The sequence below is a fragment of the Gadus morhua genome, chromosome 11 (assembly GCF_902167405.1).
Source record: "Gadus morhua chromosome 11, gadMor3.0, whole genome shotgun sequence".
NCBI lineage: Eukaryota > Metazoa > Chordata > Actinopteri > Gadiformes > Gadidae > Gadus > Gadus morhua.
Window position 1 is genome coordinate 6,655,470 of NC_044058.1, and position 15,008 is coordinate 6,670,477.

The 15,008-nt window shown below is 50.3% G+C and overlaps 2 protein-coding genes across 4 annotated transcripts; both read right to left on the reverse strand.

Annotated features, from left to right (window-relative positions):
• Positions 1 to 1,432: 1,432 nt before the first annotated feature.
• On the reverse strand, positions 1,433 to 6,160 carry LOC115554477 (flocculation protein FLO11). Of its 3 annotated transcripts, none has more exons than XM_030371231.1 (4): positions 5,715 to 6,160; positions 2,517 to 5,087; positions 2,020 to 2,127; positions 1,433 to 1,893 (listed from the first exon to the last, which is right to left on the reverse strand). In XM_030371231.1, exons 2-4 carry the CDS (start codon positions 5,061 to 5,063, stop codon positions 1,534 to 1,536), a joined length of 3,015 nt encoding a protein of 1,004 aa, XP_030227091.1. In that variant the 5' UTR covers positions 5,064 to 5,087; positions 5,715 to 6,160; the 3' UTR covers positions 1,433 to 1,533. The 3 variants fall into 3 exon arrangements, with proteins under 3 accessions (XP_030227091.1, XP_030227090.1, XP_030227093.1); XM_030371230.1 differs by having other exon boundaries at positions 5,640 to 6,160; XM_030371233.1 differs by lacking the exon at positions 2,020 to 2,127 and having other exon boundaries at positions 1,435 to 1,893; positions 5,640 to 6,152.
• A 945-nt stretch (positions 6,161 to 7,105) lies between these two features.
• On the reverse strand, positions 7,106 to 14,952 carry ntd5 (ntl-dependent gene 5). Its single transcript, XM_030370404.1, has 8 exons — positions 14,808 to 14,952; positions 13,594 to 13,737; positions 12,639 to 12,830; positions 9,717 to 9,897; positions 8,853 to 8,929; positions 8,075 to 8,257; positions 7,690 to 7,887; positions 7,106 to 7,264 (listed from the first exon to the last, which is right to left on the reverse strand). Exons 1-8 carry the CDS (start codon positions 14,932 to 14,934, stop codon positions 7,179 to 7,181), a joined length of 1,188 nt encoding a protein of 395 aa, XP_030226264.1. The 5' UTR covers positions 14,935 to 14,952; the 3' UTR covers positions 7,106 to 7,178.
• Between the last annotated feature and the right edge of the window lie 56 nt (positions 14,953 to 15,008).

Here is a 15,008-nt window from a genome sequence, read left to right on the forward strand (position 1 = left end):
AAAGATAAATTAAATATATCCAGTATAATTTAGAGTGCAGCAGTGTAACTGTTACAACATGACTTAGATTCTATGAACGGTGAGCGGTTATAGAGCCTGTGAAACTTGTAGTAGTTTGTTTTCCGCATTTGGATAAACAAATATATTGAAATGCAACAACGTCGTTTGTTTTTGTTTTCATATTTTCAAGGGCAATTTGCAAATCAAGCAGGATCTTTACCCAAGGGCTCTCTTCATTCAAGGTAGTTCATAAAAACAAACACAAACAGAAACACTGTCAAACGTAGTAATTACTTTTTTGGACCATCAAATGGAATGGAAAAGATAAATACATTCAGGAAATAAATAAAGAACTAAATTATATATGTATATGAATATATATATACATATATATACACACACATATATATATATGTATAAATATTGCAAGTGCTCCCTTGATGATCTCTGTATATGTGATGAGAGGAGAGAGATAAAGTCTGCATGGGAGCCGGTAAAGTCCGCCCGAATACCCCAGCCTCTTCGGCCTCTCTCTCCCTATAACCCCCTCCCTCTCTCCCTATAACCCCCTCCCTCTCTCCCTATAACCCCCTCCCTCTCTCCCTATAACCCCCTCCCTCTCTCCAGGAACCCCCTCCCTCTCTCCCTATAACCCCCTCCCTCTCTCCCTATAACCCCCTCCCTCTCTCCCTATAACCCCCTCCCTCTCTCCCTATAACCCCCTCCCTCTCTCCCTATAACCCCCTCCCTCTCTCCCTATAGCCCCTCCCTCTCTCCAGGAGCCCCCTCCCTCTTTCCCTATAACCCCTCCCTCTCTCCCTATAACCCCTCCCTCTCTCCCTATAGCCCCTCCTTCTCTCCCTATAGCCCCTCCCTTTCTCCCTATAACCCCTCCCTCTCTCCAGGAGCCCCCTCCCTCTTTCCCTATAACACCTCCCTCTTTCCCTATAACCCCTCCCTCTCTCCAGGAGCCCCCTCCCTCTTTCCCTATAACCCCTCCCTCTCTCCCTATTACCCCTCCCTCTCTCCCTATAGCCCCTCCTTCTCTCCCTATAGCCCCTCCTTCTCTCCCTATAGCCCCTCCCTTTCTCCCTATAACCCCTCCCTCTCTCCAGGAGCCCCCTCCCTCTCTCCCTATAACCCCCTCCCTCTCTCCCTATAACCCCTCCCTCTCTCCCTATAGCCCCTCCTTCTCTCCCTATAGCCCCTCCCTTTCTCCCTATAACCCCTCCCTCTCTCCCTATAACCCCTCCCTCTCTCCCTATAGCCCCTCCCTCTCTCCCTATAACCCCCACCCTCTCTCCCTATAGCCCCTCCCTCTCTCCCTATAGCCCCTCCCTCTCTCCCTATAACCCCCACCCTCTCTCCCTATAACTCCTCCCTCTCTCCCTATAGCCCCTCCCTCTCTCCCTATAACCCCTCCCTCTCTCCCTATAGCCCCTCCCTCTCTCCCTATAGCCCCTCCCTCTCTCCCTATAACCCCTCCCTCTCTCCCTATAACCCCTCTCTTTCTCCAGGACCCCCCGCCGCGCTTCAGGTCTCCATGTACGCCTCCGTGCCGTCCAGGTGGGAGACGGAGGAGCTGTACCACTCAGCGCTCTCCTCCTCCTCCTCCTGGTGGATCCCTCCGCCTCCGTCGTCTCCCCCGCCCGCCCCGGCTCCTCTCTTCTCGCTCAGCATCTCCATGGCAACCTGGTGGTAGGGGTGCTTGCGCTTGGTGTGTCGGCGCAGCGTGTTGCGCTCGGCGAAGCGCGTGTGGCACAGTGGGCACTGGTAGGGCTTCTCCCCGGTGTGCACCCGCTGGTGGCGCTGCAGCTCGCCCGCCTCCCGGAAGCGCTTGGCACAGATGGGGCACACGTAGTTCCTCTGGCCCGTGTGGATGTGTTTGTGTCGCTGTGAGGAGGGGAGAGAGAGATCCGGTGAGATGGGTCAGTGGGTTTAACTCAGTGCAGATCAGTACATTTAAACATGCAATGAAACCTGGTGAATATGTGTTTCCCCAGTGGATTAATGAGTTACCATGACAATAGCGTTCAATGTTCCAGGATGGTCTTTTAGGCTGGGTTCAAGGTATCCGAGGATGGCACTAACACCACCACAACGTGGAGGCTGGTGTTTAGCAGAGACCTTATTCACACCATGCAATAGGACTTATTAATACTGAACAGTAATGACTAGAAGGTCCAGGGTGTCAAATTTTGTGGCATCTAGCGGAGCGGCCTTGGCAGATAGGGAACATAATATTCAGACGTCGTTTCTGATCAGTGAAAATAAGAATTTGTTTTGCGCTACGTAAGAAATGAGCCCTTTATATCTACATACGGTTGGCAAGGCAGAGGGGAGGTCTTCAGTTGGCGAACTCCCTGCTAGATACCACTTTATCATACACACTGCAACCTCGATGCCAATAGTGGAGGTGCCTATAAAAAAACATTATGCCTCGACGGCCTAAGCCGTCGAGGCATAATGATTGGTCCTGAGCATGAGGCTGTGTTTAATACAGTGTCTGCACAGACCTGCAGATGGCTGGAGCGTTTAAAGGCTTTGCCACACTGCTGACACACGTGAGGCTTCTTCTGGGAGTGGGTGATGGCGTGGCGCTCCAGGTCCGACGAGTAGAAGAAGACCCGCGGACACAGCTGGCAGTACAGGATCTTGCGGGGCCCCAGGGAGTTGGGGGAGGAGGACGGGGACAGGGGGTCCAGGGGGTCCAGGGGGTCCATGGAGTCCAGCTGGCTGCTGGTGAAGATGGACGGGGAAGGCGGTGCCATGCTGGAGAAGTACAGGTGGTCCTCCAGCGGGACTGGGTCCGTCCCGTGACGGGTCGACGGGTCCGTCCCGTGCTCCGATCCCGAGGAGGGGTCCGCCTCCGCCGGCGGACTCAGGGGGTCTAAAAGGTCAAAGGTCATGTTGTAGTTCTGTAGCGGAGGAGGGCTTCCTGACGTAAAGGGGGATGGCTTGGTGTTTCCTTCCTTAGATATGACTTCTGCTTCCACGGGAGCGTCTGAGGACTCGGCCTGCGTCGGACCGAGGGGGGGCACATGGCGGAGGGTCCCAGAGGAGGGGATGAGGCTGGTGGTCTGGAGGGTGGGGGTGACGGCGGCGATGGCGGGGGAGGAGGAGGAGGTCAGGGCGACCGGGTTAGGGGTCAGGGTGTTACCCACTCCGGATAGGACCACAGAGGCGTTGTTGGGGCCGAGCTGGATCATGGGATAGGAGAGCACAGAGGGGGGGCCCGGGCTGCTGAGCTGACCCGCAGACAGAGCCGGGAAGGGGAGGGGGCCGGAGCTGGCTGCAGTGATCTGGGAGAGCTGACCGGTGGAGGGGTCCAGGAGAGCGAGGGACGGACCGGAGGTGGAGGAGACGGAGGACAGGAGGAGGAGCATGGGGGTGGAGGCAGGGGCGGAGCTCTGTGTCAGGGAAAGGGGCAGGGAAAGTCCCACTGGAGACGAGGAGAACCGGGTGGAGGTGGAAGGGGGGGAGAGGAAGAGAATAGGCGCGTTCCCCGATGGGTTGGTGAGGATCTGCACGGTTTGGTTCGCTGCCGCCGCGGGCCCAGTCCCCCCGGCGGTGGTCCCACAGGGCTCGGCTGCCCTGGAGGAGTCTGAGTTCTTTGTGGCCGGTGCCCCCGTCGACAGCTCCGCACCCTTTAAAGGTTGGGCGCTCTGAGGTGGGGACTCGGGGGCCGAGGTCTGTGGTGAGGACAGCAGGTTATCACAAGGAGCGATGAGCGCGTGCGATGGGTTCCCTAAACTTTGGCCGAGGCTAGAGTCTAATAAAGTGACCGGCTGCGATGGCTCTGTCCTCTTTGCGTGAAGGGACAGGGACCGAGTCACGGAGCGACCTGAGAGCGGCCCGCCGTCCAGCGTGGAGGTGTCTATTTGGGGCACTTTGTGTCCTTCTGGACTGAGATTATACGGGATTCCCTGGTCATCTATGAAGAGAAAATTGTCATTGTCAGAGTCTATCGAGGACAGGGAGGCAAACACGGAGGTAGAGAAGAACGAAGGAGACAGGATCGAGTCTCCAAAAGAATCTGCGCCGACTGCGCTAAACGTTTGGTCGCCTTTCCGGACCACACCATCATCATCCGCCTCGTCATCATCCTCTTCCACCACGTCTCGGTCTCCCTCCCCCTCGAACTCGTCCACCTCCATAATCAGTGAGCTCTCACAGCCGGAGTCCTCCCATGGGCACCCTCCGCTCCCACCGTCAGCGTCCCTTCTCCTCATGGGCAGGCTGAGGTCCAGTGGTTCGGTCTGTTCCTCCGTCACCTCCCCCTCCGCCTCCACCTCCGCCTCCACCACCTTCAGATCCACTCTCTGCAGATTGAGAGGTACAGTGGCTTCACATTCGATCGCCCCCCCTCCCTCCGTAGGCCTGCCGGGCCCCAGGGGGTCAACTGAGGCAGGGCTGTGATTGGTAGTAGTACTGTCATTAAGAAGATTTGTTTTGTCCTCTTCAGTCGTCTTCTCCACGCCCTCGCTCCCCACTCCATCAAACGAGCCTGCTATGGGTATTTCAACTTTTTGAAGGATAGGTTCTGTGGTCCGGGGCTCGTTCATTATGGCAGATAGAGATGGGGCGCGTGGGGCTTCATCAGGGTTCTGGTCGTCGTCGAGGACTGTTGAAACAGTCTCGGGAGAGAACGGCGCAGATCTTGTGAACTCTGAGGGACGAAACTCTTTGGTCAGGCTGGTGGTAGTGCTTATGATCGGATTTTTGCCCCGAACAATGATTTTGATTCTGATTGGTTGGTGGTTTGAAACAGGCATGCCGGTCTTGACTTTAATTGGCCGCTTGAGTCCATCACTCTCGCAGGTTTTTAGAGGGGCTTGTTTGGATGGACCACCCGAGGCAGACGTTTCTCCATTAACTGATGAAACATGCCTGGGTGTCACAGGTGTGATGGGGAGGAGGTGTGGGTCACTGGCTAAAGTGCTGGGCGAGGTCTCGTCTGATGGGCCGACAAGCACCCTGGGCCCCGATTCTTCCAGAGGCGGCCGAGCATGTTGGTCATCCGAGCTGCTGCTGGGCGGGGCTGCAGCCAACTGGGAATCCATTGTGGGGCATAACTAATTGTGTTCCTGAAAAGAAAAATATATAAATCAGTTATACAGGTTTTGAGTAAAGTGAAACAATATAAATAACAACATAAAAATTGTAGGCAGTCTACAAACATAACAATAAATATATATATTTATTTTTTCATATAAAATGCTGTCGCAGCCTTTCTGGAAAACACCCAGGGGTCACGTTGTTGGTCAAGTTTAGTTCCATTTGGTCTATTATCTATTCTACTATTTACTGGTGTTGTTATAGCCTGCTTATTTGTATCCCTACTCGTTCGTAACATCAAATGATTGGTTGTAAGGTGAATTGTTATGTGGTTATAAAAATGCTTTTCAATGGGCTTAACGGTGCGATTTTAAATAAAAAGTAATAGGCTATTAAAGCACGTTATCATCACGCTATACCTATTGGTTGTAACCTCATCGGCATGCAATACTGATGACCCACGAGAATGTAAATAAAACACTAATAATAATAATAATAATGATAACACTGACAATAAAAGTAACGACAAGACAATCCCATTTTGGACATTGCAATGTTGACAGTAGGATTATTCTTAGTACCTCCAAATCCAACCGGTTGATATTGGTCAAAGGATAAAAAGAGACACTGGGTGCAGGGTGGACGCCATTACGCACCGTGGTCCGAGGTCCGAGCTGTCAATAGCAGGAGGGCGGCGCGCGTGTGCGTTGACACCAGTCGAACCTTGGACGAGCCTAACATGAGCGCGTCATCCGCTGTAGAGAACCTACAGCCACAATGGAGCCCGCCGCTTCAGCACTTCCCTTTCTGTCCATCGTAGTATTCTCGGACCTACGGCCAGCCATTTTAGAGACGAGGGTTCGAAACACGAATAGCGAAACGCGAAAGCTTTAACAAAAAAACTTTATCGTGATGTATTGAAGCTATGCTTCAACAGCAGGTGTGAGGGGTTGCTCGTCATACTGCCGATACATTTTTAACAGTATTTTAAACTATTCTCCCCCCATGTATTCGCTGCATAGGGACTGGCTTACCCGAGCCGAGGATATTTCCGGAGGACCAAATATGAATGTGCAGTGTAAAGGGTGATGCTGCGAATACTGAGGGAGGGAGGGGTCAAGGGGAGTTGCTATGGTGTCGCAGCCTACCGGGTCCGACTAGCAGCCATGTTCAGCCTATGACTACGGTTGAACCTGCAGCCTGTGTGTGTGTGTGTGTGTGTGTGTGTGTGTGTGTGTGTGTGTGTGTGTGTGTGTGTGTGTGTGTGTGTGTGTGTGTGTGTGTGTGTGTGTGTGTGTGTGTGTGTGTGTGTGTGTGTGTGTGTGTGTGTGTGTGTGTGTGTGTGTGTGTGTGTGTGTGTGTGTGTGTGTGTGTGTGTGTGTGTGTGTGTGTGCGTGTGTGTTGGGGGGAATCTAAAGGAAACTCTTGAAGACTTTAAATTGTTTTATTTAAAATATTGAATTAACAAAACTTACAAGCAACAACAAGGCTTGATGCGTCCAAAACATGTTACCACGCCGACAAAAGATGTCACAAATACTTTGAAGAGAAGCAGACAGATGCAGTCTCTTGTAGTTGAATATAATGAAAAACTTACAAGGTATATGGAGAAAAAGTTCATAGCAGGTATAATATGTAAATCATCATGAGGAATGCAATATGTCATTTTCAGAAAATATTATGATTGTTAATCATGTATTGTCTGATTATCTTACACAGTGCAAGGTGGTAGGGATGATAATAAAACCATATGCAGTGTTTGAAACAAAACTGTGTAAAAAATATGCCTTGAGAAATACTCAATGGTCTGACACATGCACAGTTATCAGGTATGTGTGTGTTCGTGTGTGTGCGTGTGCGCGCGTGTGTGTGTGCGTATGTGCGTGTGTGCCTTTCTGTGTGCATGTGTGTGTGCGTGTGCGTGTGTGTGTGTGTGTGTGTGTGCATGTGTGTCTGTGCGTGTGTGTGTGTGTGTGTGTGTGCATGTGTGTCTGTGCGTGTGTGTGTGTGTGTGTGTGTGTGTGTGTGTGTGCGTGTGTGTCTGTGCGTGTGTGTGTGTGTGTGTGTGTGTGACACGCTGCTGAGGGCCCCGTGGTAGAGGCAGTAGATCTCGGGGCTCCTCATCCCTCCTGGTCTCCAGGCAAACAGGCGTCGATCTCTGAGACCAGCCGGTGAGGGAACAGCTTGTACTGCAGCCAGGTGGGCTCTGTGGACAAAGGAGAGACAACATCACTCTCAGGACCCCTACCCCTAACCCTCAGGACCCTGTTGGTGTGTATGGAGTAATGTAACCAATGGATGTATGTGTTTGTGCATGTATGTATGCATGTACGAATGTATGTATTTATGCATGCATATATGCATGTGTGTATGCATGTATGTACAGTATCTATGTATGTATGCACGGATGCATGTTTGTATGGATGTTTGTATGTATGTACCTATGTATGAATTTATGTATGTATTAATTATTTGCAGTATACCTTTATCGATCTTAGGGCCCATGTAAAAACACGAATACATACATACAATGCATACAAGACATACATACCTTATACACTGTCCTTAATGTACACACATACACAGATATACAGACAGATTGATAGAGAGGTAGAGATTGAACTTTCTTACCCAGGTAGCATTCTGGGGGCTCTAGTTTTCCGTCAAAGCAGCCCTGGCCGACGGTGAGTCTGCACTGTTTGCGGGGATGTTTGCAGAAGAAGGTGACGTTCTCCCCATGGGGAACCATGCCGTCCGTCAGGTCGAAGGGCCAGCGCTTCTCTCCACCAATCAGCACACGGCTCCGCTGGGCCGGGAGGAGACAGCGAGCTGGACAGAGACCGCCACGTAAAGATTAGGAAAACACAGTTATAGCACAGAACAGTAGAATATGATACCCTACACTAAGTAATAATACTAGTTCGCAGTGTTCTGTCTGGTATGACCTAATATTTGATCAAACACTGATAACAGATGCGTGGATATCCCTGCTCTGTCTCTGAGCCTCCGGACTCACCTCGGCAGTGTGGGGGAGGGGCGCTCCATTTGCCATTGGACAGGCAGGTGACCTTCTGCGGCCCGTCCAACAGGAAGTGCTTCTTACACAGGTAGTGGATGTCGTAGCCCACCTCGTACTCAGTCTTTAGCACGGCCACCACGTAGCCCTGCTCCACCGGCGGGGGGGGCACGCAGAAGACCACTGGCACACACACAGAGGAAGGAGGAGGGACGGCTTGGTTTGAATGTATCCATCTCTTAAATGAGTTGCTTTGTTACAAGTGATACAAGACAGTTGTTGTTTTTTATTTTATGGTTCACTAGTGTAATGTTTGTGCGGATTTGCAGGGCCTTGCAATTCCAATTGTAGCCACTAGATGGCAAGACAGCCCCGCAAAAGACCATTACGCGGTGCTATACCGCCCACAAATGTTCCCTCTCTCCTGCGTGTCATAGTTATTAAGCCTTCAATCCAAGTACAATACGTGTTGAATTGATTCCAGTGTAAGTAGTATTAATAAAGGGATTGATTAAAAATCGACGTATTGAAGATACATTTTTTTTAAGATTTTCGACTTGGAGACACACAGAGACAGACACATACACAAACACAAACAATACAAATCAAATTTGTCACACAATCAGACACAGATAAAAGGTATACTTATTGGTAAAAGTGCATGCATCTCATCTCATCTCTCTACCTGTCTCTCACTCGCGCACACACACACACTTTCACCCACATTGAACAGTCAAACACAGTCAAGTGGAAATGGATTCCTTGCCAACTAACTTACTTTGACATACGGGGTGAGGGAACTGCCATGTTTGATTTCCTTGACAGAAATTTTCACTGCTTCCCACTATAGATGCCCTGTTTGTGAGAATCATGGAGGAAAGAGAGAGGGAGGGAGAGAGAGAGAGAGAGAGAGAGAGAGAGAGAGAGAGAGAGAGAGAGAGAGAGAGAGAGAGAGAGAGAGAGAGAGAGAGAGAGAGAGGAGATATGGTGACATTTACAATATGGACTTACACTGGACATTCTGTTGACTATACCAACAGGCCTACCAGATGTACATGTTACTGTGCGTCTGTCACTGCGTCTATTTTCCCCCAGTGCTCCACTTTGTCTGACACACACACGGACACGCATGCGCACGCTTGTGTTGGATCCATTAGGCCCATTAGATGAGTCAGAGCGAACATGGGAGTCAACACAAGATTAGAATATAATGGCCTAGTTAGCCAGAGAGATCCCTCGCTCTGGTCAATGATGCTCCGCCCCTTTGTCACTCTTTGACTTTAACATTACCTTCAGCCCCCCTCGCTCCCACACACACACACACACACATACACACACACACACACACACACACACACACACACACACACACACACACACACACACACATGCACACACACACACACACACACACACACATGTTGAGAGTCCCCACACCATTTGACATTCACGTTCTTCTTCACACCCTCCTCTTCCTCTATGGTTTCATCATGCCTCCTCCTACTCGCCGCTTCCCTTGCCTGTCAGCCCACCCACACACTCACACACACAGACACAGACGCACACGCACACACACAGAGTCTGTGTGTGTGTGTGTGCTCCACTCTCCCTCGCTGGGCCCCGTGGTTCTCCCCTCGCTCACCCAGACAGACAGCTGTACAGGATGCTGGTTCCCACCGCCGCAGTGCCCTGGACGCTGAGTTTGCTGAGCACCTCGTCGGGCAGGGCGCAGATGGGGGTCGGGCTGGCGGGGGGCTGCATGGTGAGGGGCCCCGTGTTGGGGGCCTGGAGGATGGGGGGCAGAGTGGAGGGGGGCGGGGCTTCTGCAAGGGGGCGAGATGAGAAGGACATCTTTGATGAGCAGGATGATAGCGTTTGTGCAAAGTGCTTCAATGGCCTGTTGTCATATGAGAATCATTGCACGGTTGTTGGAGGGCTGTGCAGCAAAAGCCTGCTGCTCATGTGTTTCTTTTGTATGGATTATAAGGATAGCCATTGGCATTGGGAATCAGAGGAAATTGTGTTTTACACCTACTGCGCCACCTTCAAAACACACACACACACACACACACACACACACACACACACACACACATATAATGAGAATCACAGCATTGATGACCAGACCCAGATACGCTGGGGAACTTCCATTGCTTGTTTGATCACAAGTCGATGCATTTGTAATAAACTAAATGGTGAGGAAATCAAAGCGGGAATGATGGAACACAATGAATGAGAATGGAAAGAAGGCGGGTAGGAAATATGAATTCAGGGTTTAGTTTGTGTTGTTTTTTTGAAGCAGGCAAAATGTCTGATGTGTCTACGAAGTTAAATAAATATTAAAGGAGCGTAGCCACATTTTTCAGAAGAAGCTAAATCTATGCAGTAGATTGTATAACACTTTTGCATTGTTCTTGCCAAGAGCAGCTCATTCTGAGAGCAGCACTCAGAGAGGTTGTGATGTGTTCCAGAGGGAAACCGTCCACGCTGAGTACATTTTACAGGTGGGGAGAGGAGAGCTGAAGCCTGCAGAAGAAACCAGGAATATTTCCTACCCTAAAAATGGCAGCGAGGGTTCAGAGGAGGGTAGATGAAGCTTTGCAGGCCTTGGAAAGAAGCCTGGAGCTAAATCGAGTGCTTTCACGTCCTGCCATTCTCCCACCTGACTCCAAGCACTCCATGCCACCCACACGCTCCCAGAGACGGCGAACAGAGCTGCTCTGCTCACTGTGCAGAACGACGGAAAGGAGCGACGTTTTACGGTTCTGCGGGCTACGAGGAACCTTGGTGAAACCATTGAGGCTAAAGCTCTACTTGTTAGGCCGACCTTGTTAAAGGGCATTTAAAAGGCTGTTTCGGTGTTTGTGTGTGTGTGTGTGTGTGTGTTTGTGTCTCGCTCTCTCCATCTCTTTGTCTTTATCTCTTTTATCTATCCCTCTTATTTTTTCCACTTTCTTGCTCCCCCTCTCTCATTTGCTATATTTTACAGATTTACATTTAGAAAGACATGCACACAAATGTTGCACGTGCACACATTTAAACACGCTTATCTACACACATACACACAAACACAAAGGCACAGCACAGACTCTGTGGCCTGGAGCGGCTAGCATGTCCTTGGCTGTGTTTGCGGAAGACCTTATCAGAGGGCTCAGATGGAAGGGGATGAGAGGAGAGAAGGATGAGAGGAGAGGAGGATGAGAGAGGAGAGCAAAGGAGAGGAGAACAGGGAACAGAACGCCTAAAGCTGCATGAGCAAGAGAGCTGACTCCTGACTGTGATCTGTCGCCCACACACACACTCACACACACACTCTCACTCACAAACGTACACAAACACACACACACACAGACACACACACACACACACACACACACACACACACACACACACACACACACACAAACACACACACACACACAAAGGTACACAAACACACACACACGCAAACACAAAGTACACAAACACATCTACACAGACACACACACACAAACACACACCCACACACACACAACACACATAAACACATGCACCTAAATATTCACACGCAAACACACACCTCACTGTAACACATGTGCAATTTCCCTCCCACATATACACATTTAACGTATGCAGAAATCTACCTCTCGAGCTCCCACCATTGAAAATACACTCTCCCTCACACAGACACAAACAGAGAAGTACACACTTATGCAAACGGCTCTGAGCCACTTTGACAGTGATCTACCGCCCACCGGCTCTCAATGGGCATGAAGTAGCCTGACCAACTCCAGCTAACACCAATGTACACACACAGCAGCAGCGAACACAATACAACACACACACAATACATACAACAGTCACAAAAGGGACATACACACAATACACAAGCAGATTCATGTTAGGTTGGAACCATACTATACCATCCAACTATTGGTTCATGTGGTGAAGGGATGCGTCTACGGTAGGGTAGCCTACTCAGTCCATATCAAGGACCCCTGGGTTCTGGTTCTGCTGTGTACCTTTTGTGTCGTCTACAGAGGGAGTATATTCACCATACGGTCTAAATGTAACCCAGTGAGCGATAGCATCAATGTGCTCTCACTCTCTTAAACAAGGCCGTCACGCTTCTATTTTGGCTTCCTTCATCTTTCATTCATTCTGTTTTGACTTTTCCCCTCGTGGACATGAATACGGGCTGACAAGGCCGAGCAGAGGCCTTTGATGCTCAACAGAATGAAAACAAATCTTCACACAGCTGATTCGAACACGACAACATTTGTTGCTATGGCGATTAGATAATCAAGTCTCTGTTGGACAGTCAGTATCGCTTTAGTTGACACAATCACAGTGGGGAAGGGAGGGGCGGGGGTTTGGTATTACTGTGAGTCGAATAGACACAAGCACTGGCGCACACAAACACCCACAACACACACAAATGCTAATAACCATTGCGGTGCTCATTTGGATGCAGGCACCGCCTGCAGTGTGTCCTTACTCACTGTCTATTATGTGTTTCATTTTAACACACGCTGTGGACATTTCCCAGAGTAGCAACGAGTGGGAAAGCACTTCTCCTACCCACCTGTGCAGATAGGCTCATCTCCGCTCCACTGTCGGTCGCCTTGGCAACGGCGAATGGTTGCATCCAGGCCGCTGGGCAGCGTGAAGCCGGGGTTGCAGCGCACCTCCAGCAGGGCAGAGAAGGAGTGGGTGGGAGACAGCAGACGAGAGGCCGAGTGGCCCCCCGGGGCCAGGGGCCATGGACATGTACGACCTGCACACACACATCAGAGAGATGGGGGGGAAATAGGGGGGAGAGAGGGGGGGGAGAACACAGAGAGAGAAAGAGAAAGAGAGAGAGAAAGAGTCAGAGAGAGAGAGAGACAGAGCGAGTGAGTTATTCAAGAAGCAAGGGAAAATGGTTCTGAACAGGCTGGTTGGTAGTCTGTATAGGGCACAGAAGCCTCTTGATAAAGGCCTTTCATAAAGAGTCTGTGTCGGTAGATCGACAGGTTGTGGGGGAGAGTTGAGCCACAACATGAAACCTCCCTGTGGTTCTGATGCGTCCGGCTCAGGGTTAATTAATGCACGCACGCACGCACACACACACACACACACACACACACACACACACACACACACACACACACACACACACACACACACACACACACACACACACACACAAATTCTGACACACACACACCCCCACACACACACACGCGCGTGCGAAAACACACATGGGGAACAGCTGTGTATGAACTTGCACAAACACACACACTCTGTTAAATACAAAGAAAAGCTTACACGGTCTGGGACATACACACAAACACACACACTTACACACACATTGGGACACACCCGCACAAACTGGGATATACACTCTCCCACACAAGGACATACATACACACACACACACACACACAAATATACACACACACAAACACACACACACACACACATACACACACACACAGACACACACACACACACACACACACACACACACACACACACACACACACACACACGGTTACCTGGAGCTACACAGCTGAGGCCACATTGTCCGTCACACAGACACTGCCGCTTGTTGCCACAGTCTTTGTCTATTTTACAAGGCCGGGGACAGGTCCTACTGCGCTCCTCTCCCAGCAGCCTCTCTGGGCAGGAATCTGTGGACCCTGTTAGCACACACCCATCACACCTTCACAATAAGAGCGCCATTTGTTTGCCACCATGCCCTAAACCAACCCCTTCGCAAAGGGAGGGGTTGTTAAGGGTACAGAACACATGGACCCTTTTTAGTTTTGTTTACCAAGTAAATACAGTCTGGGTGGTCTGACCACATACACGGTGTCGGGGTTCACCTGGGGGTTCTTTTTGGTTTTAATACCCCCCCCCCCCCCCCCCCCCCCTTCCCCTCCTTATAATACGTTCTGCTCAGTGTGTGGTCTCACTATTTGGCAGTGGAAAGACTAAAAGAATTAGTGAAATGCAGAAAAAATAAAAAGAATCACAATGGAGTTGTGCACGGTGTAATTCATCACTGTCAAGCTGCTATATACATATGACTATAAGGAACATAGTCAAGGATTAAAGATGTGCCAAGCCCTACATTAAAGCCCTGAGCCCCGCCAGGGAACACTCTGCACCTATGAAAACAGCCGTCCTGTACAGAACATTAGGGGCTGGGCCGCGAGGAAGGGAGGAGTCTGGATTGATGAATGGTTTTGCGGCTTTAAAAAGAAAAACATATGTGCAATCATAAAGATCCATGTGACCGTTGGACTGCCCGAACACACTGTGCTCACACACATGATGAGATCATACCGTCTCTCACACACACACCTACAAAATACATAGGCAGACCTGCTAGCAGGCTTCTATCCGACAAAAGTGGTACAATATAAAATCATTGCAAATATTCAGAAAAAAATACAACTAAGTAGCTAAGCTGTTACAGTTCCCCAAGACAAAGGGGGACATTTTCTAACTCTTGCGGCCCAGTTGGCGCCAATCTGAGGCTCTCCACAACAAGTTCAAACAATAATATGTCATAATAAAACAAAACAATTTTGATTTGTCTTACATAATTTTAAGTCTTGGAGCAGCTCTGTCCATCCAGGACGCAGTACAGATGTCTAGAAGCATGCACACACACACACACACACACACACACACACACACACACACACACACACACAGAACCATAGGATAACGGGCACCAGAGGGTAGAAAGCAGGGAGCTTACCCGAGGCGTGATGGGGCCCAGCGGCGGCCAGGAGCCACAGGGACAGAGACAGGAACAGCAGCCCAAAGTCCATCCTCCAAGTCTGGCCCTCAGACCGTGTGTGGGAGGCAGACTCAGCACGCTGCATTTTGAGGGGAGAGGAATGGAGGAGGGAGGGGGGGGGGGGGGGGGGACATAAGGGTGGGGGGCAACAGGGTGGGG